This window comes from Tinamus guttatus, unplaced genomic scaffold (genome assembly GCF_059628265.1).
Source record: "Tinamus guttatus ecotype Peru unplaced genomic scaffold, ASM5962826v1 Tinamus_guttatus_pri_ptg000470l, whole genome shotgun sequence".
In the NCBI taxonomy this organism is placed as follows: Eukaryota; Metazoa; Chordata; class Aves; order Tinamiformes; family Tinamidae; genus Tinamus; species Tinamus guttatus.
The window spans coordinates 2,571,443-2,585,517 of record NW_028289004.1 but is presented as its reverse complement, the minus strand read 5'-3'; the positions used below and the strand labels follow the sequence as shown (position 1 = coordinate 2,585,517).

The window sequence follows — 14,075 nt, the reverse complement described above, 5'->3', positions numbered from 1 at the left end:
AATCTAGTTGGAAGATTGTGTCATGTATAGAATGAGAGAGCCTAGCCTAAGCCAAACCTAAACTTGTTCTAATGCAAGACTCATAGGAAGATGGTGTTCTGGTCAACTGACAAGACAGACGCTGTGGGAATCCTGTGGCTCAGCAACTGTGCTGCCCTAAACCTCATTCAGGAACCAAAATGATCTCTTTTCTGTACTCATGGTTTCCTCAAAGCACCCATTGCAAATACAGCTTTAATTTCATGCAGCCACAAAAGCTCATAAGAAGTCTTGGTTTCTCCATCTTTGATTCAGGTACTTTATCAAAAATCAAAATGTTAACTTGTTGCCGGAGAGGTTTGCCTGACTTGTGCTATGTCTGTTTTCTCTTACAAAAGTAAGATAAATATGCCATTTTCAGTGTTACATTACAGATGCTATAGGCCATATCTATGCCATCCCAGTGGTACTAACCATGTATCTGCTGAAGAGTGGAAGAACAGAAGCCAACCAAAGCCCAGCAGTACCCAGTTCTCTGAGTTGTGCAGCAACCAGCCAACACTGTCTATAGGATTTGTCTGAAAGGACGAATTTATGGTCAAAATAATATAAATTTCAATATTGAGAAGAAAACTTAGCACAGCAAATTAGTCCAAACTAGGTGCCTCATTGGAGCAGTACCAGTATGGGAACAAAACCCATAAACTGGTCTCCACAGACAAAAGTAAATTTAAAAAGCTCAAAGACATGTTCACAAAGTATTCGTATAATTGAAAGTATTTCCTTTGTGATGCTGAGATTTAGGAACATATGGAGAGGCTTCTTTTGTTATTGCTTCCTGTAGGGTCACTTGGAGGGGAGAAAAAAAAAAGTTCTACAGACTTTAGAGAAAGTAAAAGAAAGTGGCTCATGATGAACATTCACCACAGGTAACAGATACTCTCACACTTGCCTCAGGCTTCCAGTTTGGAATTATTCACAAAAAGCCACCTGCATTTCAATGGTAAGAGGATAGTGTTCCTAAACTCTTAATTAAGGTCACCAATCAAAACAGAAAATTTAAAATAGCTGCAGGAAATTTTGTAGCAAGTGAAACGTGTATTAACTTGCAGAGACACTGCAACCTTGATGCAAGGTAAAGCTGAAATGGTTGCAGCCTGAAGTAGCTCTTTTTCACATCACAGGGGCTAAACTTGAACCATTTCTTCCATTTTGGAAGGCTCCATGAACTACTTCATAGTCCCAGCAGTGCTGAAATTGGTCATCCTTAACAAACTATAGCACCTTTCAATGTGCCTGTGGTGCATCTGCAAAAGAAAGGCTTGCTTCAAGTTAGGGACAATTTAGTTCACCCACAAATGATTAATTAGGGGAATTACCTTTATTCTCACCATTACAGTTCCACTAGGAACCAAGAAATTTTAATCTAAATATTTGAAGTTATTGGCTGTCAGTCAACTGAAGGAACAAGAGGAAATGTAAATTCAAGTGGAATTCAAGCGGAAATTCAAATGGAAACTCAATTTGTGCCAGGGGAGATTCAGGTTAGTTATTAGGAAAAATTTTTACACGAAAAGAGTAGTCAAACATTGGAACAGGCTGCCCAGGGAAGTGGTGGAGTCACCATCCCTGGCAGTGTTCAAGAAATGTATAGATGAGGCACTTAGAGACATGGTTTAGCAAGGAGGGTGGTGATGGGTTTGCAGTTGGACTCAATGATCTTGAAGGTCTTTTCCAACCAGAGAGATTCTGTGATTCTATGAATTTGAGTCACAACCAAAAGTACAAGACTCTGCTTTTAACTCATCTTTGATCTTCCTTGTGCACTTTGGCCATCTGGAGCTGTCATTCTGTACGTTCTCCCATAAAGTATGAAATGCTATTACTGCTAACGTTTCACTGGGATGGGGTTTTACCACTTTGTGTAGTCAGGACATCAAAGTGAATTTCACATGGAACTTGTGGTTTTCTCTGAGGCTAAAAAAAGAAATCGAAGTGACCCTTAGACAAAGAATGGCAAAGAAATTGAAAGGAAAATGATGATACAATTTTAGCTTGAGTCCTTCCTAAGACAGCCAGAGAAAGCCACAGGAGTATAAATTATTTTATATTCCCATCCATTATAAACCCAAATCCTTATACAAAAATAGGATTTTGATTGCCACACTACACTTTGCAAATCTAGGAGAACCCTGAAACACCTTTCTTGTCCTCTTTCTTCAGTCAATCAAAATCTACTGCCCAATGACTCTCCACCATTTCTCACTGACCTAGCCGCCTACTCCTCTTTGCAATTCCCAGTTAAATCAAGAGAAGCCTTAACAGACAGGGAAAGCACTCTTCCCTCTCCTGCAGCTGACAGCCAGGTCCTGGGCCTCTCTGTGGCTGCATTCTCAAAAACAAAACAAAACAAAACAAAACAAAGCAACAAAAAAACTTCACTCTCACATACAGCAACAGTTAGTGAAGGTTTTTGGTACACTATGCTGCTACACATACTACTTTTTGGTTAGCCAGAACTAATTCTTCCTCTGGCTACCTACTAAAACCAGGAAGGTATTCCTCCACGTGGTTGCCTCTGAACACAAAATAAATTATACAGAAGACTGAAAATGTCCTAGTGTAACCAAGGCTATGTACAGAACTTATAAAATACCCAAATTCCCTTTCTGCTTGAGACTCAGAAACATTCAGGAACCAGAAAACAGATTAGATGTTCAAATAATTTATTTTAAGTAACATAATGTTTTTAATATATTGCCTGACTAAATACTTCCACCTATATCACACCATCAAAGAATACCAAATATGAAAAATGTGGCTTTCTGGCCAAGCCATGTTATCACTCTAAGATTAATACTTTTCTTTAATATGATAAATATTTCAGAATATAGAGCTTGCATAATAAGCAGCTCTTTAAAGATGGGAATTTTTTAATCTACTCAGTGTCAAACTGGAAAATTTACAATAAGGTACAAAGCTCCACTAAGAGCTCTTTAGAAAAGAGATTAAATTGGCTTCCAAAGTCTGGTCTGCCATATGTGGCCCCCTATGCAAAAGTTCTTCATCTTGCTAAAAGTTTTGGTGGCAAAATGAATAACTGGGTGTGCCATACTCACTCAATAAAGCAAATCTAGTTCAATCACAAACATGCATAGAGGTTGAAGTTATGCCTCATTATTTCAGCCACTTGCACTGAAATCTATCCACGTACAGTTTGGAGGGTTTATTAAATAAAAAGTTAAGGAGAAGGTGAGAGATGTTATATTCAATCATCTTCAACCACCATTTCACATCCTTGTCCCTGTACATTGCTAATAAGCACTTCAGGCCTCCTTATAAAGTAGTTACCAGTGTCTTCATTACACCATTTTTTGATATAGAGTTGCCATTGCGCAACTACTACTCACTCAGATGCTCTTTCTTTGTGCTGCATTTTCCTAGCTAGCGATTAGCAACTTCTAAGGGGACTGCAGCAGGAAAACCATTAAAAAAAAAAAAAAAAGTGCTGTAGCATGATGCCCTTGATTAATCTCTGCAAAAAGAGGAAATTCAGGATGAAAGTCACAGCTTGCTATTCTACATTCAATTAGATCTGGCTTATATGTGGCTCTGGTTCAGACGAAATGTGCAGTTATCTAGCACATTCTTATTTTGGCAGCAGAACAGTTACAATGCAAATGTATAACTTAAAACAGGCTCTGGCTGTAATTTTTCCTGTGGTTGTGACATCTTCGGCAGACTTAAAGCAGCTCTGCATCCTGCTGCATCCTATACTGAAATTTCCAAACTCACAGTCCAAAACTGAAGGCAGCTTTTAAAACACTTAATGATATGTAGATTGAATGTGATATGACTGAAGAAAGCAAGTAGAGAGGGCTTTGATACATAGACCCACACGTGCATATACACAAAATAGAATAATAAATGCAATAGATCACTTTAAACATAACATCCAAAGACTGATTTCTGTTCTGTGGCGAGCACAAGGAGGCTGTTACAAATGTCAACTAATATATCAACAACATGCTTAAGGTATACAATGCTCAGGCACATCAAGGAAAATATTAAATCTTGCACATCTCCCTCCTTCTGCATGACTCATGGTTTTAGTGGCAATCGTAAAAACCCGGTGTGTTTTTCCTACCCGACAATAATCACCACCTTTTTTTCCCCAGTTGGTCTGTGGAACTTCCTGCTGAGGTGGCTTTACTGCAGAGTAGAGCACAAAGTCAGCTCACACACAGATTAAAATACCTCCCTTCCTACACGTTTCCACCTCAGGGTATTTTTAACTTCAGACACATCCCTAAGCAGTCTTCCATTTCGCTGATGATAGTTCAGGTGCTCCACTGGCGACCACACACCTAGACATCTTATTTGCCACCTGGCAAAGCAACTTGAAGAAAACAGAGTACTCAAAAAACCTCCATCTCTGGAAGTCTGCAAATTGCCGACTGTCCCAAAACTAGCTAAGGATGCTGAAAAATATCACTCTATTTTTGCTTTATTACGTTTTTTCCCTGCTATTGGCCACTGGCAGAAGGACTAATGTTTACTTAATGTCTGCCCCAGCTCTAAAAGTGCATGTTGTGGTCTTGTGTTCTGCTCTGCTATCGTACTGTGAAGGGGAATGCCTCAAATCCTGCAGTCCTTTCCTTTGGCATAAGTATCCTTTTGTTCCTGCTTTCTGTTTCTCTAGTAAGACACTTTTTCTTAATGTAATTTTCACTAAAAAAAACACCAAAAATATCATTAAAACAGAACAATACATTGCTCTGCTGGCTATTGCACAGTACCCAGGAAGGAGCACGGAGTTCTTATTTATTTCAAAACAGCCAGTTAACAAGCTACATTCAAAAGACAACGTAACGTTTTCAGAAATGACATATTTACCCTTTAGTTTGAGGTCCACATTGTGCCGCAGCCAAGGATAAACGCCATAGTTTGACATGTCTTCTGGGATAGGGTGATTATATATCCAACCGTCACATGCAAATCGATAGAAGTTCTCACAAGGATCTACAGATTGATTTATTTTGCCTAAGATGGCAGCAGCTGTTAAAAAAAAAATATAAAACATTCTTACTAAACAGAGTTATGTCAGGCAACAGTTCAGAAAGGATTAACATTTACCAGTTTCTTAAATGTGTTGTTGACCTCACTTGAAAGATAAGTCTTGCTGTTCTAGGACTGATGTGTCCCGTCCAAGCCTCTGCTGTTTTCAAAAAGCAGCAAGAATACCACTCGTGCTTCTCTAACATCTAACAGTGTCCATATGAGAAACAAAAAACACAGAATATGTGTGCAATGCATGCTTTCTGAGTGCTGTACAGAGATGACCAGTGAATCTCGCACTAGAAGAATTTGAACTGCTGGAGCCAGACACCTAAATACAGGTTCTCCATTCTGTCATGATGAAATATCATTAGAATTTCAAACACAAGCTAGACAGCTTAGAGAATTAGTTTAATATGATTTAGAATGGAAATAAATACTCTTAAAAGTTCACATAAGGTCCATCTTGTGGCACTAAGCAAATAAAACAGCTCAAATTTCAGGTCAGATTTCCAGATGTGATAACTATTGTTTGATCTTTGCTCTTACTAAATTCAATTATAAAAATCTCATTGATTTTGTGAGAGCAAAAGTTTGTAACAAAGTTGACCAGTGCCAAGTGTCACTTTCAGGTCCTACTTGAGCCCTGTAGCACACATTTAGTGCTAACAGGTGTCCCAGCTCTATGAAGATTACCACATGTCTGGAGAAAGAGACGGACAATCTGGAAGTCATTCCAGATTTTAAGCTATAGCTACCTCATTATGACTTTTTAAATCTATGCAAGATCCATCCCTAAAGCATCTCTGTGTATAACCATTTATTGGCTTGCTACTTTTCTGACTACTGAAAAGGAAACAACAAAAATAACCCCTAACTTTTAGGAAGCTTTTCAAGTTAACTCAGGCGGCGTTGAGCTCAAACACATCATAACATGAAGCTGAATTCAAAAAAAACCAAAAACTTATTCTTTGTTTTAATGAGGTTTTATGACTAAAGGAGTGATGGAACAATTAAAATGATATCAATATCTCATTAACATGTTGTGATTACCATATAACAGAGGGAAGAAAAATGTTGCTTACCAGCTTCAATACATTCTGAAGTCAAACAGTATTGTGGCTTCTGATGAAATTTTATAAGGCCTTGGCTAACTGCAAAATAGAAAGCCATAATGAGACCATCTGCAATGAACTGAGCATTCCTGGTTCGAGGCAAACATTGTGTATTTGATCATTCAGATGTCAGTGCAAGATCTGACCCTAATGCATCTCTGACTACAGTTATTTTTAAAAGCTTGAACATGCACTAAGTAAATACTGCAGCTCCTAGCAAACCATTAGCTCCTGAAAGATCCTTTCCCATGTTTCCTCCCCTGCTTCCTCCGTCTTGGCTGGGAGGCAGGATGAAGCAAGGACTCTCTCTCACTACCCGTTTGCACAGGGCCTAGAAGAACAGGAACTGTGCACCATATTCAAGAACAGTCCACACTACCAAAAAGTAAACAGTTAATCATTGACATCCTCATCCTTCAGAGAGGCAACCTTCACAGCTGGCAATTTAACATGCAGCTTCCCAGTAAGTTTTGCCGGGCTTTACAGCCACTTGCATGCAGCAGTGGTCATGTTGCCCTGCAGTGGACAGTACATGCTTTGCCTGGTCCCACAAGCACAACCCAGCACTGACAGGCCCCTTGCAACATACCCTTATTGCAGCTAGAAATAACCTCGATAGCAGTAGACACCATAATAGCTGTGGTTTATAAACCACAGTGTGCTTTACAGCACCTTTGGGAGCCAGTTCTCACAATTTCAATTGCTTCCAAAAACCTTGCTGACATGAACTATGAAATTCTCCGTTGACTTTGCTCGTCTTTTAAAAATATGTATTAATTACAGCTGCTACTGAAACTTAAGCATAGGAATTGCTAATTTCAGACGCTGCTCTCAGGAAGCAGATATGCAGCTAATTGATTCTTGGGATGAGGATGGGAAAGCGTCCCAAAAGGTAGATGTGCACACACGTAAGGAAAAGCCTTGCTATTTCTGTTACATTAAGTCAGAATACGGTGGGGGAAAAATAAATAAAAAACCACACCAGTAGAATATTTCAAGGTATGATAACTCTAACAGTGCTGGTTTTTATAAAGCAATTTCTTCTGAAGTTTTATATTGGTCAAGAGAGACAGAATATATTCAATGATAAGTATGTATTTCAACATGAGGAAATCTTACAATTCTTGCTAATGCTAGAATTGAACATAAAGCTTTTCCATCTTTTCCATACAACTCTAGAAAAAAAAAAGTAACTAAATAACAGGAATATTATCCATTATTATTTCACATGTTTCCAAGTGTTGTACTTCTTCAGGGAGGCTCACCTTTGCCCTTCTTTCAGCTAGCCTTTTAAAACTTGCCCGGATATTGGGTAAGAAAGTTTTTTTTTCCTTAAGAAAAAATAAACAAAATGCAGAGAAAATGCCAGATACTATTTAATTCTACTGTACTCATTGGAAAATGATGGAAAACGTAAAAGAATCACAGAAGGAAAAGAAAACAAAAGCAATCTAAAGCAGTCCTCTCAGTTTTGATACTTGAAAATGAAAGAAAATAGCAACTCAAATGCTATTTTTTTTATTGCCTGGTTTTGTTCTCTTGCCTTCTTTTGCTACCAAGATTCATCAGTAGATCATTAGCTACAGCAGCAGCTCTAGGACTCCACGTCCCAGTTTCTCAGCATCTGCTCTGTAAGCTTATTGCCAGATGCTTAAAGAAATGAACATGGATAAGGTCAAAAACAAACAAAAAAAAATCTGAAAGGGGAAAACACATAGAAATCTCCAGACACAAATAATGTCGACGTTCTTATAATTTGAGAAGTCCAAAGGCCTACCATGAGCAGGAAGAGGCTGCTGGAACATGCTGTAAAGCTGCCTCATGTTTTGCCTGAAAGGGGCCATGGAGTGAGCTGCTTTCTGCTACTCCGGCTCTGTCCCCAGAGCAAGAGATGGGTCTCAGTCAGGAGCTTCTACCTGGCCACAGATCACCCTTTTTTTCATGAGTCTTCTTTACAAGTGGGTCCTGAGCTCTCCAAACCACTTAGGCACACCCAAAGAAGACGTGCTCCGGGTCCAGCACCCGTCTGGGAAGACCATAGCCAGGACGCCCACTTATGCACCTGCCTCTGGAGCCCCCATGTCTCTGAGGATGACGGGCTCCACTGAAGGCCACGCTCTTGTGCACACCCCAGGGATGCCCACAGCTGCACCATGAAAGCCCAGAGGTGCCTTCAGCTGCCTCAAGGCAGACTGTTCTCGCTGCCTCCCCCATTAGAAATCAGCATGGATATTACCTGGATGGGGCTACTTGTTCCGTCCTAATCTTGTTTAGGAAACTCAGGCTTAATGGGAAAACACTTCATGACACACTGGCCTGTGTGCACAGAGGCACTACAGGCATCTGGGAAACTACAGAAAAGTGCCCAGGAATCTGTGCTTTGACACCGACACCACAAGCAACACTATGTAGAAACACGTGATTCTTCCAGGCTTTTCATAGAGATGTAGAATCAGAGTAGAGGATAACCCTGCGGTTTAACTTCTCAGAAAAAAAAAATGAAGAGCAGTTGTTGTTTATCATCAGAAGTGAAAATTTTGCAGATTAAATAAAAGGTGAAGAAAAAAAAAGTCATCTTGAGGTGCTCCATAAAGATCATCTAAAATGCTCCATAAGACCAAAATTAAAAGCTTTCACTGTCTGCAGTTTTACAAACCTAGCAAAGCAGAAAATTCAAGTAAACTTACACATAAAATACAGTGTGAAAACACTGAAAAGGAAACACTAGAACATTTCATTGACAAAATTATTTTTTCCTTTATTCTTTCAGTTGAAAATCTCTGATGAATTCCAAACAAATACTAAAAGCATTTTGGTTGACTCAAGGCCAGCTTTTTTATTTTCTTTGCAGTTATGCCAATGGAAAACTTTACATTGAATCCCTGAGTACAGAATGGGCCTGAGTAAACTTACAAAATTTTCTATAAGAATCAATATATTTGCTTGAATTTTTGCGTCTGATCTATGGATAAAGGACTCATCTCTGACAAACTGCTGGTAATTTTGTTTGGTTTTCTAAAAACAATAATACGCAAACTATCTAGTGCTATAAAATAAGCTCTCAATTAATGCATGATGTTTAATTCTGTATTCTTTCTGTGTGAAAAACACTTATAAAAAAAGTAAAATCAATAGTTTGCTCTACCAAGATAAGGATCCAATTCTGCTCACATTCATAAAGCCATTTCTCACATAACACAAGTTATTCATGTGGAATTGTTTGTAGAATTTGCTTTAGAATAGAAAAGTACTAAAAACTGGAGCTGTTACTGGAGTATTCTATAGAAAATACTGGAGTATTCTATAGAAAAACCTATGAAAGTTGTGCCTTTAAACAAACCATACCTTCCCAAATAGATCCTAAAAGACCTGAGGGAAGCAAAAGACGTACTTACAGGCTCTACCTCAAATTCACAGAAACTGGTGTCGGTCAACAGAAATTAGAAGCTGGGCTGCGGTATTCCAAAAGAGGATGTTTCTCTGCAAGTGTTTACAGAATACCGCGTTCAGTTCATTAGCTGGAGTTTTCTGAAGACAGATATACTGATCCACACCATTTTAGAGGTAATTCCATGTGATATTCCAAAAAAGTCAATCTACAAATGATTTCGAACCCTGAAGAGGAAAAACTATTTCCTTCTCCATTTTGTCCAGTCACAGCTAATAAATCTGATCAAAACAGTTTAATTTCATCCCGGATACACTTTTTACGATATTTGCAAAGACGACTTTGCAATTCACCCTAGAAAAACAGAAGCAGCTAAAAAATGTGCAAGCATAGGCACTATCGAAGCCTTCTACAGGAATTTTAGGCAAACCCTAATGAAAACCAAATGAGGGATAACCCAAAAGATTCTGTAAAATGTATGCACTAGAGACTGATTTTCAGGATATGAAGAATACTAGTCCACATAAGTCACGATCTGCAAGTTCATCAGCATTAGTGATGCACATAATCTTCCTGTCCCATGAAAGAACCTGGTTCTAGCAAGGACACATTCAAGCGAACACACAAATTTAAGCTCATCATTCGTAGTTGCATGAGCTCACATCATAGCAATAACATTCTCATAAGAAATCTCTCTACTTGCACATTTCTACCCCAGGGTAATAATAAAACAGGAAAAAAAAGAAAGGAAAAAAAAGAAGAGGTTTTCAGCGAAAGATGCAGAGATAAGTCATGCAGCACAAAGTCCGGCAGCAAAGCGGAGCCGCTAGAGATGCACGCTCACGGTCACCCAGAGCTCCTCACTTACCCAAGAAGAGCACAGTGCCAAGCACAACAGTGCCGCTCGCGAGCACGCCGAGGGCAATCCGCACTGCTCTGCTGGCTCTTCTCCTGCGATCCGGTGCCGTCTCTCCTTCCATCGCCATGGCTGAGGATGTGCTCCCTCGGAGAAGTCTGGTTTCCCTTTGCTGCTGTGGTATCAGTATTTCAGCTATTCACAAACTGCATTCACGAGCTCTCTTCCTTCTCTCTTTTATTTACAACCTCAGGTTTCTGTCATGAACCATTTCCGAGGCACTTCCTGCTCTCTTGCCTTCTTGCTCCCAGGGGAAAATCCTACACTCATGCATTAAGTACTAACTGTGCTTTAAGTTATCCTCTGGCCAAGCCTAGGAAAGGCGAGCGGTGACCACTGTTTACAGCTCTTGCTGCCTGTAAAGTCTCTAGGAACCAATCACTTAGCAGTCCCCTTTATCAAGAGTTCAGGATTTCACAATATTGCCGAACAGATGTTTTAGCTATTCAAACATATAGCTGTAAATCCTTTACAATCAAAGCAGGATTTCTGACAACTTTTACAAACACAGGACTGATGGAAGGTTTTCCTTTTCCCTTGCCCTTATTTCAAGAGACTGATTATTTGCTGACTACAGTTCCCTTTTCTTAAACCATTCCTTCTGCATCCATCATTTGACTTCACCAGAAGATATACCCACTTAGTGGACAAATCCCTTTTTAAAGCTGCCTAAGAGCTCTTAGGTATCACGTAACACTTTATTTTGGGAATTGGGTATGTGACACTGCGTGCCAAAAATCACAATCACACACTAGAAAGCAATAATTAGCACAACCTACAGAATAGTGCTGTTTTGAGAGCTATTTTTTTTCTTTTTCTTCTCTAGCGTGATATTTTAGTCCTTACTGATGCACGGTGGATTTTAGGAGAGGATTCTGTGCTTCCAAGTACTACTGCAAACACAGCAGAAAATATCTTTATCTGGCACTTCAAGTGGAAAACAAAATAGAAGTCTCATCTATACGGATTTCTCAGTTGCAGGCTTGATGATCCTCTCTCCAGGTGGAGAGGTTCCCTTATTCATGCCATGGCAAAATTTATCATTTCAAAATGAATTCTCTGGGCTGACTGCAACACACAGTCCTCTGGGAGCTCTCAGTTCTTCCAGAGCTGCCCTCTCACAGTAAAACGTGACAATTCAGACAGAGGTGGTGTCATGCCTGCATTCCTAGCAACAGCTTATGGGTCTGAGTTACTTTTACAATAGTAATTTATTAGTTCTTATCTCTGCCTCCACCCATCCTGATGAAAAAATGCACAAGCAGAGAGAAGAAATATACCTCATGAGATGAATGTGTGATGGTTAGTAATCAGTTCGGCTGGGTTACTTATCCCTGCAAAACAAACTAAGAGGCACACAAAATTTCCTAGATCCCAGCTGGGTTAAAAGCCAAAAAAAGCTTACTCATCCACAAGAAGACTTACATTGTGCAGCCTCCAAAACTCCTAATTTCTACCACCTTGTCTACAGCCTGGTGGGGTTCTACACTGGCCATCCCTCTCCCTTTTCACCAGAGAGACCCAGAAAAGTGTTCTTATCTCTGCTAGGCACAGGAAAAACACTCCCTTTGCCTGCCTAACTGCCTCATGTTTAGACCCATGGTCTGTGACTTCCATCAGCTGAGGAAGAAGAGGGAAGTGATGATGCCGGGGGAAGGGGAGGACCACGTACCTTCCAAGCAGTACAAGAGTTCTCGCTGATGCTCGCCTCGGAGGGCACAAGCAGAGCCCTGGTTATAAACGATGCCTGGCAGGACTTGGAGCCGCCAGCTCAGATCTGAGACTGTGTTTGTTCGTGTGGGCGCTAGTGAGCCTTCGTGTCAGAAATCACCAGAAGGAACCTCAAAGGGGCTGCCAAGAGGCCAGGGTGTTGACACAGAAAATGCACAGACACGCTGTGATCCTACCACTTAATCAGCTTTGCATTGGCCAGAGCAGTTTTCAAAAGGAAGCCTTTGACAAGCATTTGCGAGCAGTTGGGTGACAGTTTTCCATCCCTGACAGCATTGAAGCAGTGATGGTGCAAGCACTGAGCGGTTATGCCTCCTGCGCATACTGTCCATCAGCTTTGTATCTGCTCATTGGGCAAAATTAAATGATTGTATCCTTCTTACCAAAATATACTTTAGATTTTTTTCTCCCTAGAAAAGCTGGAATCAAAAACAGCTTCCACCAGTGCAAAACAGCAACATCAGCTATTTGCAGTCTCGTTTGGAAGACTTGGCAGAGAAGACAGTATATGGGAAAGCAGGGAAGAGGGAAGGGTGGACAGTTCAGTTTCCCCTCCCAAACAGGAGCCTTAGCCAAAGCAAAGGTGAGGACTCTGAGAGCAAAGAGACATCCCAACAAGCACCAGAAGGCTCCAACTGGAGGATTCCTTTGGAGAGCCATCCTCAAGCACTTGGATGAACCTTATGGCAAGAAAAACACAGGTCAGCTGCCAGCAACAGTATGACTTTTCTAAGCGTGGGTTTGCAGGCTTATTACACAGTGGAATAATAGAGATGTCCTCCCCTCTGGTGAGGAGAGCCTGGCTGTAGTCTGTAGCTCGCTGTGGTTTACTCCAGAGCACAAGGAACTGTGGAATTAGAGCTACACCACAAACAGCTGCAGGCCCCAGCTGTAAGGGTCTGTTTCTAGCAGCATTTGAAAAGATGCATGGAGCACATATGAATCAACTTCTGGTACTGCTGATCAGGAACAGAAGGTTCATGTGGCATTTGAAACAGATTTCTGATGAGTGTGGCTTGCTGGTCATAACTCTGGCAGCTCTTGTGCAGGTATGCAATACGTGCCACGCTTATGGCTAGACCTGCCTGTAATAGCCCAGTAAGACACATACTGAGACTGTGTACAAGCACTGTCAAACATTCATGAAACACTAAACACAGAAACTAATCTAATACTTGAATGCAACATGCACTGATCTAACTCCTCAGAAGAGCCTCTGACCAAGGCCCCACTCAAACAACGGGATCATTGTGGTACCACCAGCAATGCCTGGGTAATGATGTGCTAGCATATCCATCCAAATTCCATATGAAATAGCTGGCAAACTATTTGGAAAGTGCTCCAGGCTGCAGCACTGTGAAAGTCTTCCAGCTTTTTCAGAAAAGGTGTGTTCATGCATGTATACACGTGCACACATGCATACACACACAAGATCACAAATATGAGCATATGCATCGTCTTGCTGCTTTGTTAGCAGATACAATTCCCACTTTGATCAGTTATGCCAGTGACAAAATCAGGTGAAAAGGGCTGATTAGAACTGTGATATTTAAATTCACAAGGACAATGTAAATTTCTCTCCCCGTATAGCCTTGTTCAAGAAAGTTCCCATTTCTTGAGGTTTGGTTACCAAATAGTTTCAGCAGACACACAGAATCTCACATCCTTGCCCTAGTTTCCACTGCAGGCCAGAGTTATCCTGGCTGTCCCTGAACATCCACTGAATGTCTGGAACAACAGAACAGCCAAAGGTTGGTGCATATTCAGCCCAAGATTGCTGAAAGGTTGCTTAAAATGAGCACGAATATTGTAAAGATCTTCATCTCGCTTGCATTTAGCTAACTTTAAAGGTATATGCTAACTTGGGTGAAACAGATAAATTAGCAAG

At 40.5% G+C, this 14,075-nt stretch overlaps 1 protein-coding gene across 1 annotated transcript in view; it reads right to left on the bottom strand.

The window, feature by feature from the left end:
* PHEX (phosphate regulating endopeptidase X-linked) overlaps positions 1–10,526 on the bottom strand; it is a 93,831-nt gene extending 83,305 nt beyond the window's left edge. Inside the window, exons 1-3 of the mRNA XM_088532716.1 lie at positions 10,409–10,526; positions 6,123–6,191; positions 4,876–5,037 (exon numbers count right to left, since the gene is read on the bottom strand). Coding sequence (XP_088388842.1) covers positions 4,876–5,037; positions 6,123–6,191; positions 10,409–10,526 — 349 coding nt within the window. The remainder of the gene's footprint in view (positions 1–4,875; positions 5,038–6,122; positions 6,192–10,408) is intronic.
* Positions 10,527–14,075: the final 3,549 nt, after the last annotated feature.